Source organism: Petaurus breviceps, unplaced genomic scaffold (genome assembly GCF_028583685.1).
Source record: "Petaurus breviceps papuanus isolate PSGF00001 unplaced genomic scaffold, PetGlider_PUasm1.0 90804, whole genome shotgun sequence".
NCBI classification, from domain to species: domain Eukaryota; kingdom Metazoa; phylum Chordata; class Mammalia; order Diprotodontia; family Petauridae; genus Petaurus; species Petaurus breviceps.
In genome coordinates, this window is record NW_027187348.1 from 3,224,222 (window position 1) to 3,239,489 (window position 15,268).

The 15,268-nt window shown below is 41.7% G+C and overlaps 1 protein-coding gene across 1 annotated transcript in view; it reads left to right on the forward strand.

Moving 5' to 3' along the window:
• Window positions 1-14,843, forward strand: part of SORL1 (sortilin related receptor 1) — a 207,312-nt gene extending 192,469 nt beyond the window's left edge. Inside the window, exons 42-48 of the mRNA XM_069070073.1 lie at window positions 548-667; window positions 938-1,102; window positions 2,358-2,532; window positions 5,326-5,432; window positions 6,848-7,040; window positions 8,195-8,407; window positions 10,283-14,843. Of these exons, the coding sequence (XP_068926174.1) occupies window positions 548-667; window positions 938-1,102; window positions 2,358-2,532; window positions 5,326-5,432; window positions 6,848-7,040; window positions 8,195-8,407; window positions 10,283-10,350 (1,041 nt within the window). The 3' untranslated portion in view covers window positions 10,351-14,843. The remainder of the gene's footprint in view (window positions 1-547; window positions 668-937; window positions 1,103-2,357; window positions 2,533-5,325; window positions 5,433-6,847; window positions 7,041-8,194; window positions 8,408-10,282) is intronic.
• Window positions 14,844-15,268: the final 425 nt, after the last annotated feature.

Here is a 15,268-nt window from a genome sequence, read left to right on the forward strand (position 1 = left end):
TCTAACGTCATGGAATCGTGCTCGTTCTGAAAAAGAGCTGATTAAGTCTGAATACAATTAAAAGCTTATTTTTATTACCCTTCCTTCCTGTTTTATTTTTAATTTAATTTTCTTCTTTTCGTCCTTTTACACTACCTTCCCCTCCCCTCCCCTCCCCTCCCTTCCCCTCCCATCCCCTCCCCTCCCTTCCCCTCCCTCCCTCCCTTCCTTTCTTCCACAAGATAAATAATATGGGAATATGTTTTACATGGTTTAACATGTGTAATCTATATCAGATTGCTTACCATCTCAGGGAGGGGGGAGAAGAGGGATAGGATTTGTAACTAAAAATTTAAAAAAAGAGATGTTAAAAATTGTTTTTACATGTAACTGGAGGAAAATTAAAATATTATTTTTAAAACACTACATGACAGTTTTATTAGGGGTTAATGGACTCCCTCTGGGTCATTTGGTTTTAAGGTTTCTAAACACAGTATGTAAGGAAAAGGAGACTGCTCCCTTTAGGGTGATGAACTAATCACCTGTCTTGTTCTCTGATTTCTACCAGGTGTATGGAGTTTTCTATGCCACATCTTTTCTTGACCTCTACCGAAACCCAAAGAACCTGACTACCTCATTCCACAATAGCACAGTCATTGTCAACAGAGATGAACAGTACTTATTTCTGGTATGTTTCTCTTTGGTTCACAACTTCCTTCTTTTAAAGGGAAGCTAAATGGCTGAATTGGTTACCCCCTGACCCAGAGGAGTTGGAGCCCTGAATTCTTCTGTCCACAGTATACCTTTGTGACTTCCTGACAAATTACTTATCCTCAGTTTGTCCATCTGGAGCATGGGGATATAGCCTTTGCTGCTCTTCCTGTGAAATCCACTGATCTTACCAGAGGGCACAGAGTTACAATATTTGTAATCAAGTCATGTGTGTGATTGTCTCCAGGTTCGGGTGATAGTCCCGTACCAAGGCCCACCTTCTGACTACATTGTGGTGAAGATGATCCCAGACAACAGGCTCCCTCCTCGACACCTTCATGTAGTGGACATTGGCAAGACCTCAGCTGTCATCAAATGGGAATCACCATATGACTCTCCCGACCAGGATATGGTGAGCTGGTCAGCTACCTGCCCACAGCCTTGTGGCCTCAAGAGGACTCTATAGAGTGACTGGGGATGCAGTAACCAGACAGTCATTGGGGTGGAAAGGATATCTGTGCAAAGATTTAGTGGTTGACAGCTCAGCATTGTATCCCTTCTCTCTGAAGCCCAAGCTAAACCAGTGAGAGATTGAGATGCTTCCCTGAGAGGACATACATGCAGCAAGGCATATGATTCCCTTCTGAGTTTTAGTCCCCAAAACTGTTTTTAGTAATACCAGTTGACCATTGGCCCAAGTTCTGTGGTTTCTTATTGTCTGTGCTTTTCCTTCTAACCAAAGGCAGATTCCTTATCAGGGCCATGCAAAAGGAGTGAGTTTTCCCATTCTCCCATCAAAACACCTTCTGTATTTGCCTCTGCCTCACAGTTTTTGGGAGATAGTAGAGGATGGAAGGGCCTGGTGTACTATGGTCCATGGGATCATGAAGAGTCAGACATGACTGAATGCCTGAACCAGACCTTTAACTCCCTAAGAACAGAACCACTGATAACTAAAGTGCTGAATCTGTTTCTAGGGAGCTAAATGTTCCTTCCATGCTCTCAGTTTCCACTAGTTAGAGGAAGGGTCCTAGAGAATATCACTATCTTGAACTAGCTGCTTTTTAAGTGGGCTTCTCTTGGGGTGATTTGTTGAAGGGATTATACCAGTACATACATACTTTCCTCCTTCCCGATTTGTGTTTCTGTTAAGAATATTGTTCTTTCATTCCTTCTTTGCCTCCATGCCATGCACACATCAATCAGATTGGAAGAATCAATTTTATTTACTTAGATCTGGTGTTGAGCTTCAACCAAATGAACAGATCCCCAGGACTGGGTAGTTTTCCTCTCTTTCTTCCTTAGCCACATTCTTGCTGTTACCATTTCAAGGGGAACTAAATCCCGAGTTCATGTTTTTCTTCCCTGTTCCGTTCTGCTGGTATCTTGATAAATGCAGTCTCCCCTGGAGTCATGAGTGGGGTCTTGGTATATATTTGATGGTTTCAGGCAAAGTTCTACTAATAAATTCTTGTAATGAGGTTGAGATCTACTTGGGTCCCATGGGTCCTTAGAGGATGCAACTGGATACTGTAGTTCAGAATGCTGTTGCCTAGGGTCACCATGGCTAAATATGCCCAAATTACATCATCTGTTGTATGTCCAGAAAGGAGGAAAAACATTGCAAAACAGCTGATATGTATCAATGTGGTTTTCTCCCCCTCCAGTTATATGCTGTGGCAGTTAGAGATTTAATCCGAAAAACAGACAGGAATTACAAAGTGAAATCCCGGAATAGCACAGTGGAGTACCTGATTAATAAATTGGAACCTGGTGGAAAATACCATGTCATTGTGCAACTTGGAAACATGAGCAAAGAAGCCACTGTGAAAATTAATACAGGTAAGCAAGAGCGAGTTCTTTATCATCTGCTGTTGGGTCGTGAAGCCTTTTAAAGCCCTAAATGGACCAATTTTGTGACTTCTCTGTCCAGCCTTGCCCCACAGGGAAATGATGGTGAAAGCAAGTTGGGAAAGGGAAGAGCACAGTTTGTTGGGGAGGAGGAATTGGGTACATTAAACTAAACCCAACATTGTCATTCTGCTCTTCCCCAAAGCTGGTGGGAGTCCTCAAGGGTCATGAGATAGGAACACTCCCCTGTGGCAAACGTTTCACAGTATTGCTGAGAGGGCACCAGAATTAGAATTTGTCCACAGTTTTATGGAAGATATGGTCAGCTCTTTCCTGCCTGTCCCCACCCATCTCTCTGACTCACAGTGATGATACCCATGGTGGGCATGATGGTGGCAGTGCAAAGGTTAGGGTTGAATGGTTTTCCCCATCAGTGGAACTCTCCCATGATTTCATAGTTAGCCACCCATCTGTACTCTTACAGGTCTTCTTGCCTCTCCCCTTACCTCCTTCCAGTCCATCTTATATACTACTGCCAAATTAATCTAAGTGTCATCCTTGACACTTATTCATCTCACACATTCAGTCAGTTGTCAGATCTTGTCATTTCTTTTTCCACACTATCTCTGGCACATGTCCTCTCCTTTCCACTCATACAACTACCATCATCATCTGTTGTCTAGATTTATTGCAATGACCTTCTATTTGTACTTCCTGCCTCAAGTCTCCTCCCATTCCAGTCTATCCTCCACACAGCCACCAAAATGACTTTCCTAAAGATTTGTCTCAGGTTTGATCATGTCATCTCTAAGTACACTGCAGTGACTCCCAGTGACTCTAAGACAAAATGTAAATGCCTCTATTTGGCATAGAAATCTTTACAACCTGGTCCCTTCCACCTTTCCATTCTTCTTATTTATTAGTTCCTTCTGTTCTTGGTCTACTGGAATTTCTGCCCATGGCACTATTATTTCCCATCTATATTGCCTTGCACCGGCCATCTCTCATGACTAGAATACAATCTCTCCTCTCTCCTACTTCTGGTTTCCTGTAAGGATCTGCCCAAGAGTCACCTTTTCTAGTCAATCCTTTACTGACAAGGCAACCAGGTGGCATAGTGCATAGAGTTGTGGAGTTGGAGTCAGAAGACCTGAGTTCATATCCTGCTTCAGATACTTAACTAGATGTGTGATCCTAGCCAAATCACTTACTTGCTATCTGCCTTAGTTTCCTTATCTATAAAATTATTATACCACTTACCTTGTAAAAATCAACTGAGATTTATTGTGTTATATAAATGCTAGTTATTATTATCCTCCTGGTTGCTAGTACACTCTCTCCTAAAACTACCTTCCTTTTTGGGTGTGTATACATATATACTAGATTATATTATAATTATATATACACATACATGTATATCTCTAGATAGGCATTGAATCTATTTCATTTAACGTGTGTATATGTTTGTATACACATTACACACATCCTATATTACATGCATATCTAGATACATGTATATCATACACATAACATGTGTACATGTGTGTGCATACATGTGTGTGCTACATGTGTACTTTTATATATGTCATTTCTCCAGTCACAATGTAAGCTCCTTGAGGGCAGCATTGTTTCAGTTTTGTCATAGCTTGCTTAGCCTAGTGCCTAATATATAGTGCTAAATAAATACTTGTTGATTGGTTGATTCTGTATGTATATCTCTTCATGTCACTCACTCTTCTGCTCAAAGTCATTCAAATTTTATCTTCCAATCAAGTGTGATCTGCTTAATCTGGCATTCTAAGCCCTGCACAATTTGCTATCATTCTACCCTTCCAGCCTTATCTTTACACTCCTCCTCTCTAAATGCTGCTCTGTTTGGCCGAGCTGAACAACCTCCTATCCCCTGCACATGTTTTGTATTTTCTGGCTTTCTTGTTTCTATCGATGCTCTGTGGTATGCCTGCAGTGTCATTCCCTACCCCTGTTTCTGCTAGAGGAAATCCCACTTGTCTTTGAAAGCCCAACTCAGTGCTGTCTACTCTGTTCTTCCATGAAGCCTTCCCTGAATGCCTTAACCCCCTCCCAGATGGCAATAGCTTTTCCCCTATAGGACCTCACCTTTCTACTGGATTTAGTCTGTATTATTTTGTGGTGTGGTTTTTTGTATCTATGTTAAATGCTTGTACCTGGTCATAAGCTCTAGGAAGGCTGGGGCCATATTTTCTCTACTCTTTGTTTCTCCTCATCCCGCCCCCAACCCCACCCTGTCTTCCCAAGCTTAGCACAATTCTCTGCATGCTGTTGGGGTTAAATGGATAAATTACAGAGGTGTGTGTGCTGCAGTGGAAATTTGGAATATGGAGGAAAGGTCCTAGAATGAAATTCAGGAACCAGGCTCAGAGGCAGGAGGGTGTTTTTTTGGGCTGCATGGAGGGATATCTGTGGGTAAAGGGCGTCAGATGTGTTTGGGGATTGTGAGGAACAGGAAAGATTGATGAACAGAGGTAGCAGGAGCAGTTCCTTCTCCGGGCACCTCCCAGCTCAGCAGACACTTCCTCCTTTCCATGTTGCCAGCACTCCTAGGGGAGAGATGGATGATCAGTCAGGGCAAAATCAAGAACTAAGAAACAGGGCTGGCAATGAGCACTGTGTCTTTCCATGCCCCTCTTCCCTTATTCCCTCAGGCAGGGGTACAGTGACCACCCAGCTAAGGCCTATAGTCTAAAAGGTACCTGGGTCCTGTATATATCCACTAATGGGAGTCCTCATCTCTTCAATTTTCAGTGTCATTATCTGCACCAGATGCCTTAAAAATCATAACAGAAAATGACCATGTTCTTCTCTTTTGGAAAAGTCTAGCCTTAAAGGAGAAGCATTTTAATGAAAGCAGGGTAAGTGCCTTATTCATTCTCGTTGTCTTTTTTTCTCCTCTGACTTTGGGAATCCAGTTGAAATGCTCTTTCAGAGACGAGCTCGTTAACAGAATGCTTGGCATAGATGGAGGGCAGAAAAATAGGGCAAGGCAGTGAACTTGAGAATTAAAGGACCATTTTCTATGTGATTGCTAATTAGTGAAATGTTTATGCGGCACATTAAGGATAGAAATCACCACGCTAAGCACTTTTCCATCCTGAACTCTTCACTTAAAAAGAGTGGGAGATAGGTTGGGGCAGACACTGTGAGCTGGAAGGAGAGTGATTCTGCCTCAGACCATTGAGCTACACCTTTCTCAAAGCCACATAAGTAGCTGTCCTCAAGCAACAATATCAACAGAATCAGCATGCCCTATAAACCAGTTATCTCATTCACCCTTCTCTTTCCAGAGATAAGTGGCAGCAAATTGAACTTGAAAAGCATTTGGTTGGCCTAAGGAAAGTCAGTTATCTGATGTGATAACCTTGAAATGTGTGAGGCAGTATGGCATAGTTGATAGAGTTCAAGACGTGGTGTCCAAATGACCTGGGTTTAAACCCCAACTCTGACCCTTAGGGGCTGTGTGATGCCCTACCTTCTATCAAGGCTCACTGGCTCAGTTACAGATTACATTTCCATCGGTAAAGGGAATTCCCACACCAGTGAAACTGCCCATTCTTCATGTGTAACTGTAACTCTATGTTGTATCCTAATGTCTCTACTTTCTAATTACAAGACCATTTTCCCCACTGCTCAGTCATTGTCCTTTTTTCTTAGAGAGGACCAAAATGACATCACTGTGTTGGGGTCAAGGTACAGCATGCCCAACGGTGGCTGATCAGACCAGTATGAGTTTGGGAGTTCCTATCACAGATCGAGCAGAGATAGTCCATGTGAACATTTGGGGTGTAGAGGTCTCTCAATGTGCACATCTCATATTTCTTTTGAGCTACTGCATTTCCCCTACTTTTATGGAAAGATCACTAGGGTAGAAGTCAAGAGATCTGAATTCTAGTCTCAGTTTAGCTGACCCTGGACTTAATTTCTGTGTTTGACCAGATCACTTTGCTCCTCAGTTTCTTTCACTATAAAATGATCAGTTTGGACCAGGAGAGGGATGAGGAACCTGTGGCCTCAAGACTATATGTGGCTTCTGGGTCCTCAAGTGTGGCCCTTTGACGGAATCCAAATTTCACAGACCAAATCTCCTTAATAAAAGGATTTGTTCTGTAAAACTTGGACTCAGTCAAAAGGCCACACCCTCGGACCTAGAAGGCCACATATGGCCTTGAGGCCCTGAACCAGGACATCCTTGAGGCCCCCTAACACTCCAGCATTCTTGGTGTGGTACTTTGTATGTGATATTTGCTCAAGTCTACATGTTTGCTTTTAGGGCTACGAGATACGCATGTATGACAGCGTGATGAATATCACAGCGTACCTTGGGAACACCACCGACAATTTCTTTAAAATTTCTAATCTGAAGATGGGCCACAATTACACTTTCTCTGTACAAGCAAGATGCCTTCTCAGTGGCCAGATCTGTGGAGAGCCTGCAGTACTTCTCTACGATGAGTTAGGGTTTGGTAAGTCACCGGCATCGTTGGTTTCTGCCTGCAGTTTTTAGAAGGCTTTGGGGTCGCTTCATAGTCTCTTACTCATATACCTTTCTAGTGTTGTAAGTAAACTTTGCTATCAGCTCAACAGAAAATGAACAGGCATTGTATTCTTGGCTTTGTGGTGTGGTATGTATGAACTGCTCAGATTCACAAATACACATACTTCTTTCTATGCCAGTTCCCTCCCCTTTTCCTTCACCACTCGCTGTGTAGGTGGTCTGATAACTGAGTTAGGTCATGGTGGGTGAGAAGGCCCTGATTCATTATAGATTAAAACCAAACAACAGTTAAAAAAAAACCACACATGCCCCATCTTGTGTTAGGTCACTGTTTATCAGAGTGCTTTGTGTGACAACATTCCATAGACAGGCTCTGATGAGAGAGTTCTGTTTTATTTCACGATTTTTCCCAGAAGGTTGGTCCCTGTCTTGTGGCTAAGTTAAGGTTTCATGTATATGTTTTGCCCTTGATCTGTGTAGCTCCATTTACATTGGGAAAAAAAAAAGAGCCTAGAGCCTAAATCTTACCTTCAAGTTGTTATTTTTTCCGTAGATGGTTATAAACATTTTTTTATAGAAGAGTTTGGGTTCTTATTTTTTTTAAGGCAAAAAAAATATCCACAGACTATAAGTCAGTATTCTAGTGAATGAGTATTTTATGTCACTTAACGGAGCTTCAGGTAATTGCAGTTCAGTGCAACTTGGGTGCCAAGTCGGGGAACTAATTGCAATCTCAGTAATTAGTGGTCTGGTTTCACATCCTCTTGTACACGGCAAGCAAGTGGTCTTGAGTAATAATGCTAATGAAATCAGTGTTGATACCCCCAACAAAGGTCTCCTTTCCAAGAGATCATCTAAATAACCAACAAGGCAGTGATTAAGAGTCTAATGTAATTACTGTATTTGCATTCTCAGGGCCTGTGGTCTGTCAGCTCATGGCGGGCAATCAAAAAACAGTCATATGTGGGAACATATACGAGTAGGCTGCTCAGGGTTGCACATTTCAAAAGATGTATCAGGGAAGGGGGGACCATTGGGGCAGTCAGGAAACTTGAGGAGTCATCTTCTCCATCCCTTGCCTTCAGGCGTGTACCATTATTCATTGATTTGTTCTCTTGGCAGGTGGGGATGCATCAGCATTCCAGGCTGGAAGGTCGACTGATGTGGCTGCCATTGTGGTTCCCATATTATTCCTGCTGCTGGTGACTGTGGGGATAGGATTTGTAGTCCTGTATACCCGGCATCGGAGGCTCCAGAATAGCTTCACTGCCTTTGCCAATAGTCACTATAGCTCACGGCTTGGCTCAGCCATTTTCTCGTCAGGGGATGATCTTGGTAAGCATGGCCTGGTTGTTGTGGTTTGTAGTGGTGGTTTTCCTTTAAACTACACATTCTCTGAGTCAGTGTGATTCATATTAGGGTTCCCTGAGACCTGTCCTTTGGCCATATTATGTGTGCTGCCAAAGTGAGTTTTCACTAGTCAATGATACCATTGGAATGGGTTAAATTAGTTTAAATTAAATTCTGATCCCACCTTTGTCACTTACTATCTGGGTGACCTTGGACAACTCACTTTAACTTCTTAATTTTTTCACCTGTAAAATAAGGATATTGAACTTGATGGCCTCTGAAGTCCCTCTGAGCTTGAGGTCAAGATCTTTGACATCTTACCTTGTGTCTGGCATCATCTGCAGCTGCCATACCATTCTGGTCACAGCCCTGAGGGAGTGGTGTTTATCTGGAAACTTGCCTCTTCTGGGAGCAAAAATCAGACCTTAGAAACTCTTCTACCATCCTCCAAACCTGTGGGAAACCTGCCCCCCAAAGTAACTTACCCGATAGTTCATACACATAACACACCCTTAATCTCACCTCCCTGAGATAACTTTGGAGGACTTGATGTAAGTCTTATCAACTGAGGTCATAAGTCATGCTTTGGCAGAGCAGGTCCATTTTCCCTAAAATGTTGCTTTCCTCTCTTGATCCTTCTCTTGAGTCCCAAAAGTGATCGTACCAACCACACTTTAGCTTTGACAATAGCAGGGGAAGAAATGATTCTCCTAAGTGGGGACTGAGCTCTGAGACCACTAAAAATCTTCTGTCCTAGTCTCTTCTTCAGTTCCTTGTATTTTTGATCAACTCTTTGGTCCACCTGGCTTAAAGAAAATCCACTGTCTAGGCAAAGGGAAGATGGGTGGGTTTGGGGGTTTGGGCCTCACTGTTGCCAGGGGAAGAGTGGCACCTCTGCAGCACAGTTCCGTTCCCTTAAACATTGAGTGCCTCTTGGTTGTGTTAGACACAAGTCATGGAGTGCGGAGGAAATACAGCCTGTATTCTCAAGGCATTTACATTCCTCCGTATGTGTGGGTCTTTGCCCTTTCATGTCAGTGTAAAGGGAGCACTGTGGGCCCAGTAGAGAGGGTAACCATGTGGATGACTCTGGATTAATTAATGGTGGTGTAACAAGAAAGCCCATGACAACATCACGCCGTCCAGGTCATTTTTTTTCCTCCTGCAAATCTGCCTTCCTAATCATGTTAAAAGTCTATTGATACCAAAATATGTTTCTTTAGTGCCCTCAGAATACTGAGTATTGTGTCAGAGGGCCTGGATTCAAATCCCAGTTCTGCTATTTAACTACTAATTTGGCCTTAGTCAGGTTCTAGAGCATCTTGAGTCAGTCAGTCTCCTTTATTCATCTTGTGCCAGGCACCATGCCAAGCACTGGACATGCCCAGGTCTCACTTCCCTTATATGTTAGCTCTGAGGGCTTTTGAGACTCTAAATTTATGTAGGATCCTATGATTTTCATGTGACTCAGCGATGTGTTGATAGGCAAAACAAAGCCAGGGCTATGTTACAGAATTGTATAAACTGTATGTCTGCATTGAGAGTTTGCTGTTGTTAAAATGTTGGTGCACCTGGATGACTAGATGACTGCAGCCTTGTCCTTTCCAGTGAGAGAATAGCGGGGGTGTGTGTGTGTGTGTGTGTGTGTGTGTGTGTGTGTGTGTGTGCGCGCCCGCACGTGTGTGCATGTGTGTGTGTGTGCGCGTGCGTGTGTGTGTGCGCGCGTGCGTGTGTGTGTGTACGTGCGCGCGTGCGTGTGTGTGTGTGCGCGTGCGTGCGTGTGTGTGTGTGTGTGCGTGCATTAGGGAGAGAGTGAAATCACCAGTAGAGAGGTTTACCAACAGTTATGTTTGTCTTTAGGAGACGATGACGAGGATGCCCCCATGATAACGGGATTTTCAGACGACGTCCCCATGGTGATAGCCTGAAGAGTGTGTTCCTCACTGTAAACCAAATGGTGTAAATATTTTATTTCATAAAGATAGTTGATGGTTTATTTTAAAAAATGCACTTTGAGTTGCAATACGTTATTTTTATATGGGCCAAAAAAAGGACAAAAACACAAAAAAAGAGAAAGAAATGAATGAATAAACTTTGTAGTAATCAACTGTGAACAACGAGAAACCAGGTTGATTTTAGTCATCAAATTGCTTTGATTTGACATTAATTCAGTCTTACAGGGCTGTGCTTGCTGGGCATGCTTTTAAGTCTGTGAGATAATTTTTGGTTTAATAAATTGGCTACTCCCTTTTATTTTTCTAAGACAACAGAAATGTATTTAATAAAAACTTCAGGAGAGCTACAGTGGGTGAAATTCCCCTCTCCTTGAAGGAGTGACCGAATTTTAAATATTCTTTGGATTTTGTTTATATGCAAGTTCAGGGTGGCTGGGGTTGGGGAGGGTGCTTTTTATTTTGTTCTGTTAATTTATTGGGGCCTCTCTTTGGGGCCAGGTTTTTGTGGTTATGTGACATTGCATGTGATACTGAGCCCCTCCTCTCTCACAGGGCCCAGGAGTGGGACAAAAGCACTGGTTTTGCCATTCCTGAAGAAACCCGTTTTAATCTAACGTGTTTAAATGTTACTGTATTTGATAGGAGAGACACTTGAAACCAACACTCAGTTTCATTTAGACAGAGCTGCAGCTTGTGCATTTTGCCAACCATAAGCTTACTCTTGCTTATATTAAGCGATGGACTTTTACTCTATTTGCCTGTGTACAAGACATGACTGAAATGGTGGCATAAGAGAATACTGCTCTGTTAACACGTTGCTGCAGTCTTTTAGGGGAAAAAAAAAAGGTTCCTTCTACTGTGAGAGAGAGATAGCTCCCAGCTCAATGCAGTGATATGTGACCAATCAATATTCTGGCAAATAGAGTAGCTTATTTTTCCATTTGTGCATCTTCAGTTTTAAGTTTTGTATTTAAGATAATAGTGTGGCCAATATTTGTTCTTAAAAATACTTGGTATATACAGCTGTTTTGGATTGAGTCAGTGCCTTCTCTTTTTCATTCTTTCTTTCTTTTTCCTTCCTTCTTTTCTATTTCTTTCTCTTTCTTTCTTCCTTCCTTTCTTTTCTTTTCTCTTCTTTCTTTCTTTTTCTTTCTTTCTCTCTTTCTTTCTCTCTTTCCTTCTCTCTTTCTCTCTTTCCTTCTCTCTTGCTTTCTCTCTCTCTTCCCTTTTCTTTCCTATATCCCTCCCTTCTTTCCCTTCTTTTCTTCCTCCCTCCCTTCCTCCCTCCCTCCCCCTCTCACTCACCTTCCCTCTCTTCCTCTCTCCCTTCCTTCCTTTCTTCTTTTCTCTAAAGAGAAGGTGCTATATTCTCACCAAAAAATAGCTGGACAATCCAAAATTTTGAGCCACCGAACCAGAATTAGCAGTAGAAGCAAAAATGGGGTTTGTTCATTCTCTTTGCAAAATAATTTGTAATTGTTCTTCTGCCTTTATGAAGTCATCTGTGTGTCAAAAACAAAAACAAAAAACAACACTGGCCATTTAATGTAGAATGCACTGCGGCCTGTCATGCTTCTCTTTAGCAGTTAGAGATGTCTGCATCCTCGTCTGGCATTGTTGTGGTTGTACTGTGTGGTTTGTCACTGTGAAACTTCCTCCCAGGTTAGGAGCAATGATGACCTGTGGGGAGAATCCAAAGTTATGTCTTTTAATACATGTTTCTGATATGCAAAGCTTTGTGAAGCCTCATCAGCACTGCTAGGTGCAGCGTACCTCTGTCTTCTCTCAAGCATTTGATTTATTTTAACCAAAAGTATCTTGTTTTATGTAACAAAATGTACTTACAGTCTTCCTAAGGATTGTGTTGGAGGGGAAACAAAGAGCCAATGACTTTAATTTCAGATGAGGAATATTCCAAACAATGGAAATTTCACTCTCGTTGTGGCTAGTCCTCTCTCTTTTAATGTGTGGTGGTGGTGAAGTGAGCCTTCTCCCAGGCCATTGTTTCTTTTTGAAAGACAGTAGTTTTATTGGTTTCCTCTATTCTTGGCTGGGATTTTATTATTGATTATTCTTTCCACCTCCCCCTTTAATTACTCCTTTAAGTAGCTGAAAGATTAAAAATCAGGGGGTAGGGAGAAGAATTAATTAAATTTAAATAAATTAATTTAATTTAATGAATTAAACTAGGAAGTATGGTTCTTTTTCTCTCTTCCCACCAATCCTCTGTGTCGTGTTAAAAACCATCATACAGGGCTCACGTGAGCTCGGAGACAAACATTTTCATTGATTCTGTAGGTAATTTCGTGTATAGATCAGGTCTCCATCAGCAATGTTTAGGTATCTTTGAGAGTTCCTAGTGCCTCGCAATGCTGTGTGCACAGTACTGAATATGCCGGCCACCACCTCTCCCCTTGGAATAATGCCCCTTGTGCTGTTAGAGAAAGCAGCCTCATAGGGCTAGTGTATTTTATATAAACAGAAGAGCTCAGCTCCAGAATACTAAGATAGATATAGATAGGTGCAGCGATGTGTAAATTGTATATTTTTATGGAGTTTTGAAGCACATCAGCTTTCTTCATGTAGTTGTGTGGAATTGGGATGTATATATGAAGTCTAAAAGGATCCAGTGTGGTTGAAGTGGCACTGGGAAATATCAAATTTCTGAGGGCCTTTTCAAGTGACTGGATCTTTTCCCTCACTGTGACACAGCCAATGTCAGTGGGTGTTTTTGGCAAAGGGGGTCTCGTGCCTTGGTGAAGATGCTGTCCATTTGGTTTATAATTTTTGAGGGGGAGTGGTTTCATTTTTCTCCCCATAGACATTAGGGTGACCAACTTCTCATGCCCATTTGAACCAAGTCCCCTAAATGAATCATCGAAATTGAGCAAGAGGGGCAAATTGGGGCAAGGAATAACATCCAAAAAATTTCTACTGGAAGTTGACCGTCTTTGTGGTGTGTGCGGCAAACCCTTTGGACTTTATGTGATATTGGCTGCTCTTGAAGGCTTTAATTAACAGACAAAGAGTCCTGACTGGACAGTAGAATCCCTGAGGGATTCCACGAGGAGCCATGTCTATATGGACCAACTTTCCAGGTTGTTAAGAAACAAAACAAAAAGCCTCTGTCAGCTTGGTGGCTGACTTTAAAATTAGTCTATGAAAACCCTTGTGATGCCAGCCACTGGGAGGAGCTTTTGTCTCTTGAAAAAGGAGTTTGTAGGGATTCACTCTATCATACTTTTTGATATCCCTAGGATCACTACCACTGAGGACAGAGGGAGAGCTCAGCTGTCTCCTGCTTTCTTCCTCCAGTAATGTGTAACCTATGTGGTATATTCCTAAATGTCCACTTGGTAAATTAACCTGATTGTGCCTATTAGGTCACCTCTTTTGAATGGAGAAGAGGCAATGTCAAATGTAGGGGACATGAGAAGGGAAGCCCCTCCCTGCAAAGTGCATGTGCACGCACGCGCACACACACACACACACACCTACCTTCCCTACCTACCTGCTTGATTCAGTCATTCTTTCACTTGGTTTAGAAATTAGTTATTGTATCTTGTGAAAATACATCCCCAGATTTTCCTCCTGGGGGAAACCCCAACCCAGCAGTTTGATTCCTTCTTCACCAAGGTTGCTGCTACTGATGGAGAACCCCTCACCCGAGACTGTCTACTGACTGTAGGTCCTCCAGTCTATTTCATCTCTCACTGGCAAAAAATAAAACCCCTGCAAAGAAGACATCTAGGAGAATAATCAAACTGAATGCCACCTTGTGTTGATTAAATATCTAGGCAGGAATATTTGAAACAGCTTATATTAGGACTCTCCTTTGAAATTCCTGCCATCTAATTAGTTTTAACTTGAATATTTAGAAACCAGTACATTGAGTTTATACAGGTCCTTCTCTATGCACGCCTAAGCGATGGAATAAGATAACATATTGGCAGCATGCTGATGAGAGGTATGTTTTCAAAAAGGTATCATCACCACTTAACAGGAAAAGAGGCTGAGGGAGGATTAGTTGCATATATGTTTCTGCCCACTCATTTAGAGCAGCCATATCACAAATTTTAAGAGCCAAGTAATCCAGGAATGGTATTAGTCTCATATATAGTATCTTAGTGGGATGAAAGAGTGAATGGTGAAATGGAATAACATTACTCTCCTGTTTGCCATAGAGCTTCTCAGTTAAAAGATTCTGTAAAGAATCATTAAAAATTTTAAGCAAATTCACAAGCATTTGCAGAAAAAATAAATCCTGTACTGATCTTATTTAAGCAAAACTCTATATTTGTTCCTTTCCAAAGTAACATTAGATGTTTATAATTTAAATTGCCTTGATAAGTTTCTTAAGTCACTGATTTCTGCTAAAGATTTTACTATATTGTCGCACAATTTTAAAGGATTTTTGTCTTTGTCAACTTTTTTCACTGAATAAAAAATTAATTGGGTCAAGAAAACATCTACTTAAAAAAATCCATTCTACGTATGTGTCTTGAGTTATTCCTCTGAGTGCAATAAAGATGGCTAATGCAGTCTCTGAACACCATTGGATGTGTGTGGTTTAAAAGGATATTTGTTTCATAGATACAAGAACACTAAGATCTGGGATAATTCTATTATTAAGATCACTCAGGATGTGGATCCATGAAGAACACTGTGTCTTTGTGTTATCAGAGAAGGGGAACGGGAGAGATGGGCTATGTTCTAACTGACTGGCTTGAAATAAATAGAATTTGTCACACATGGGGTAGTAACTCTGAACTTTTCCTTGGAGTTGTATCTATACTAGCTAAGAGGCAAATTTAAAATCTCCAAATAGAGATTGTTCTGCATTTTTCTGGCTTAGACATTAGCTCCAAACACCACAAAAACAAATCTATGG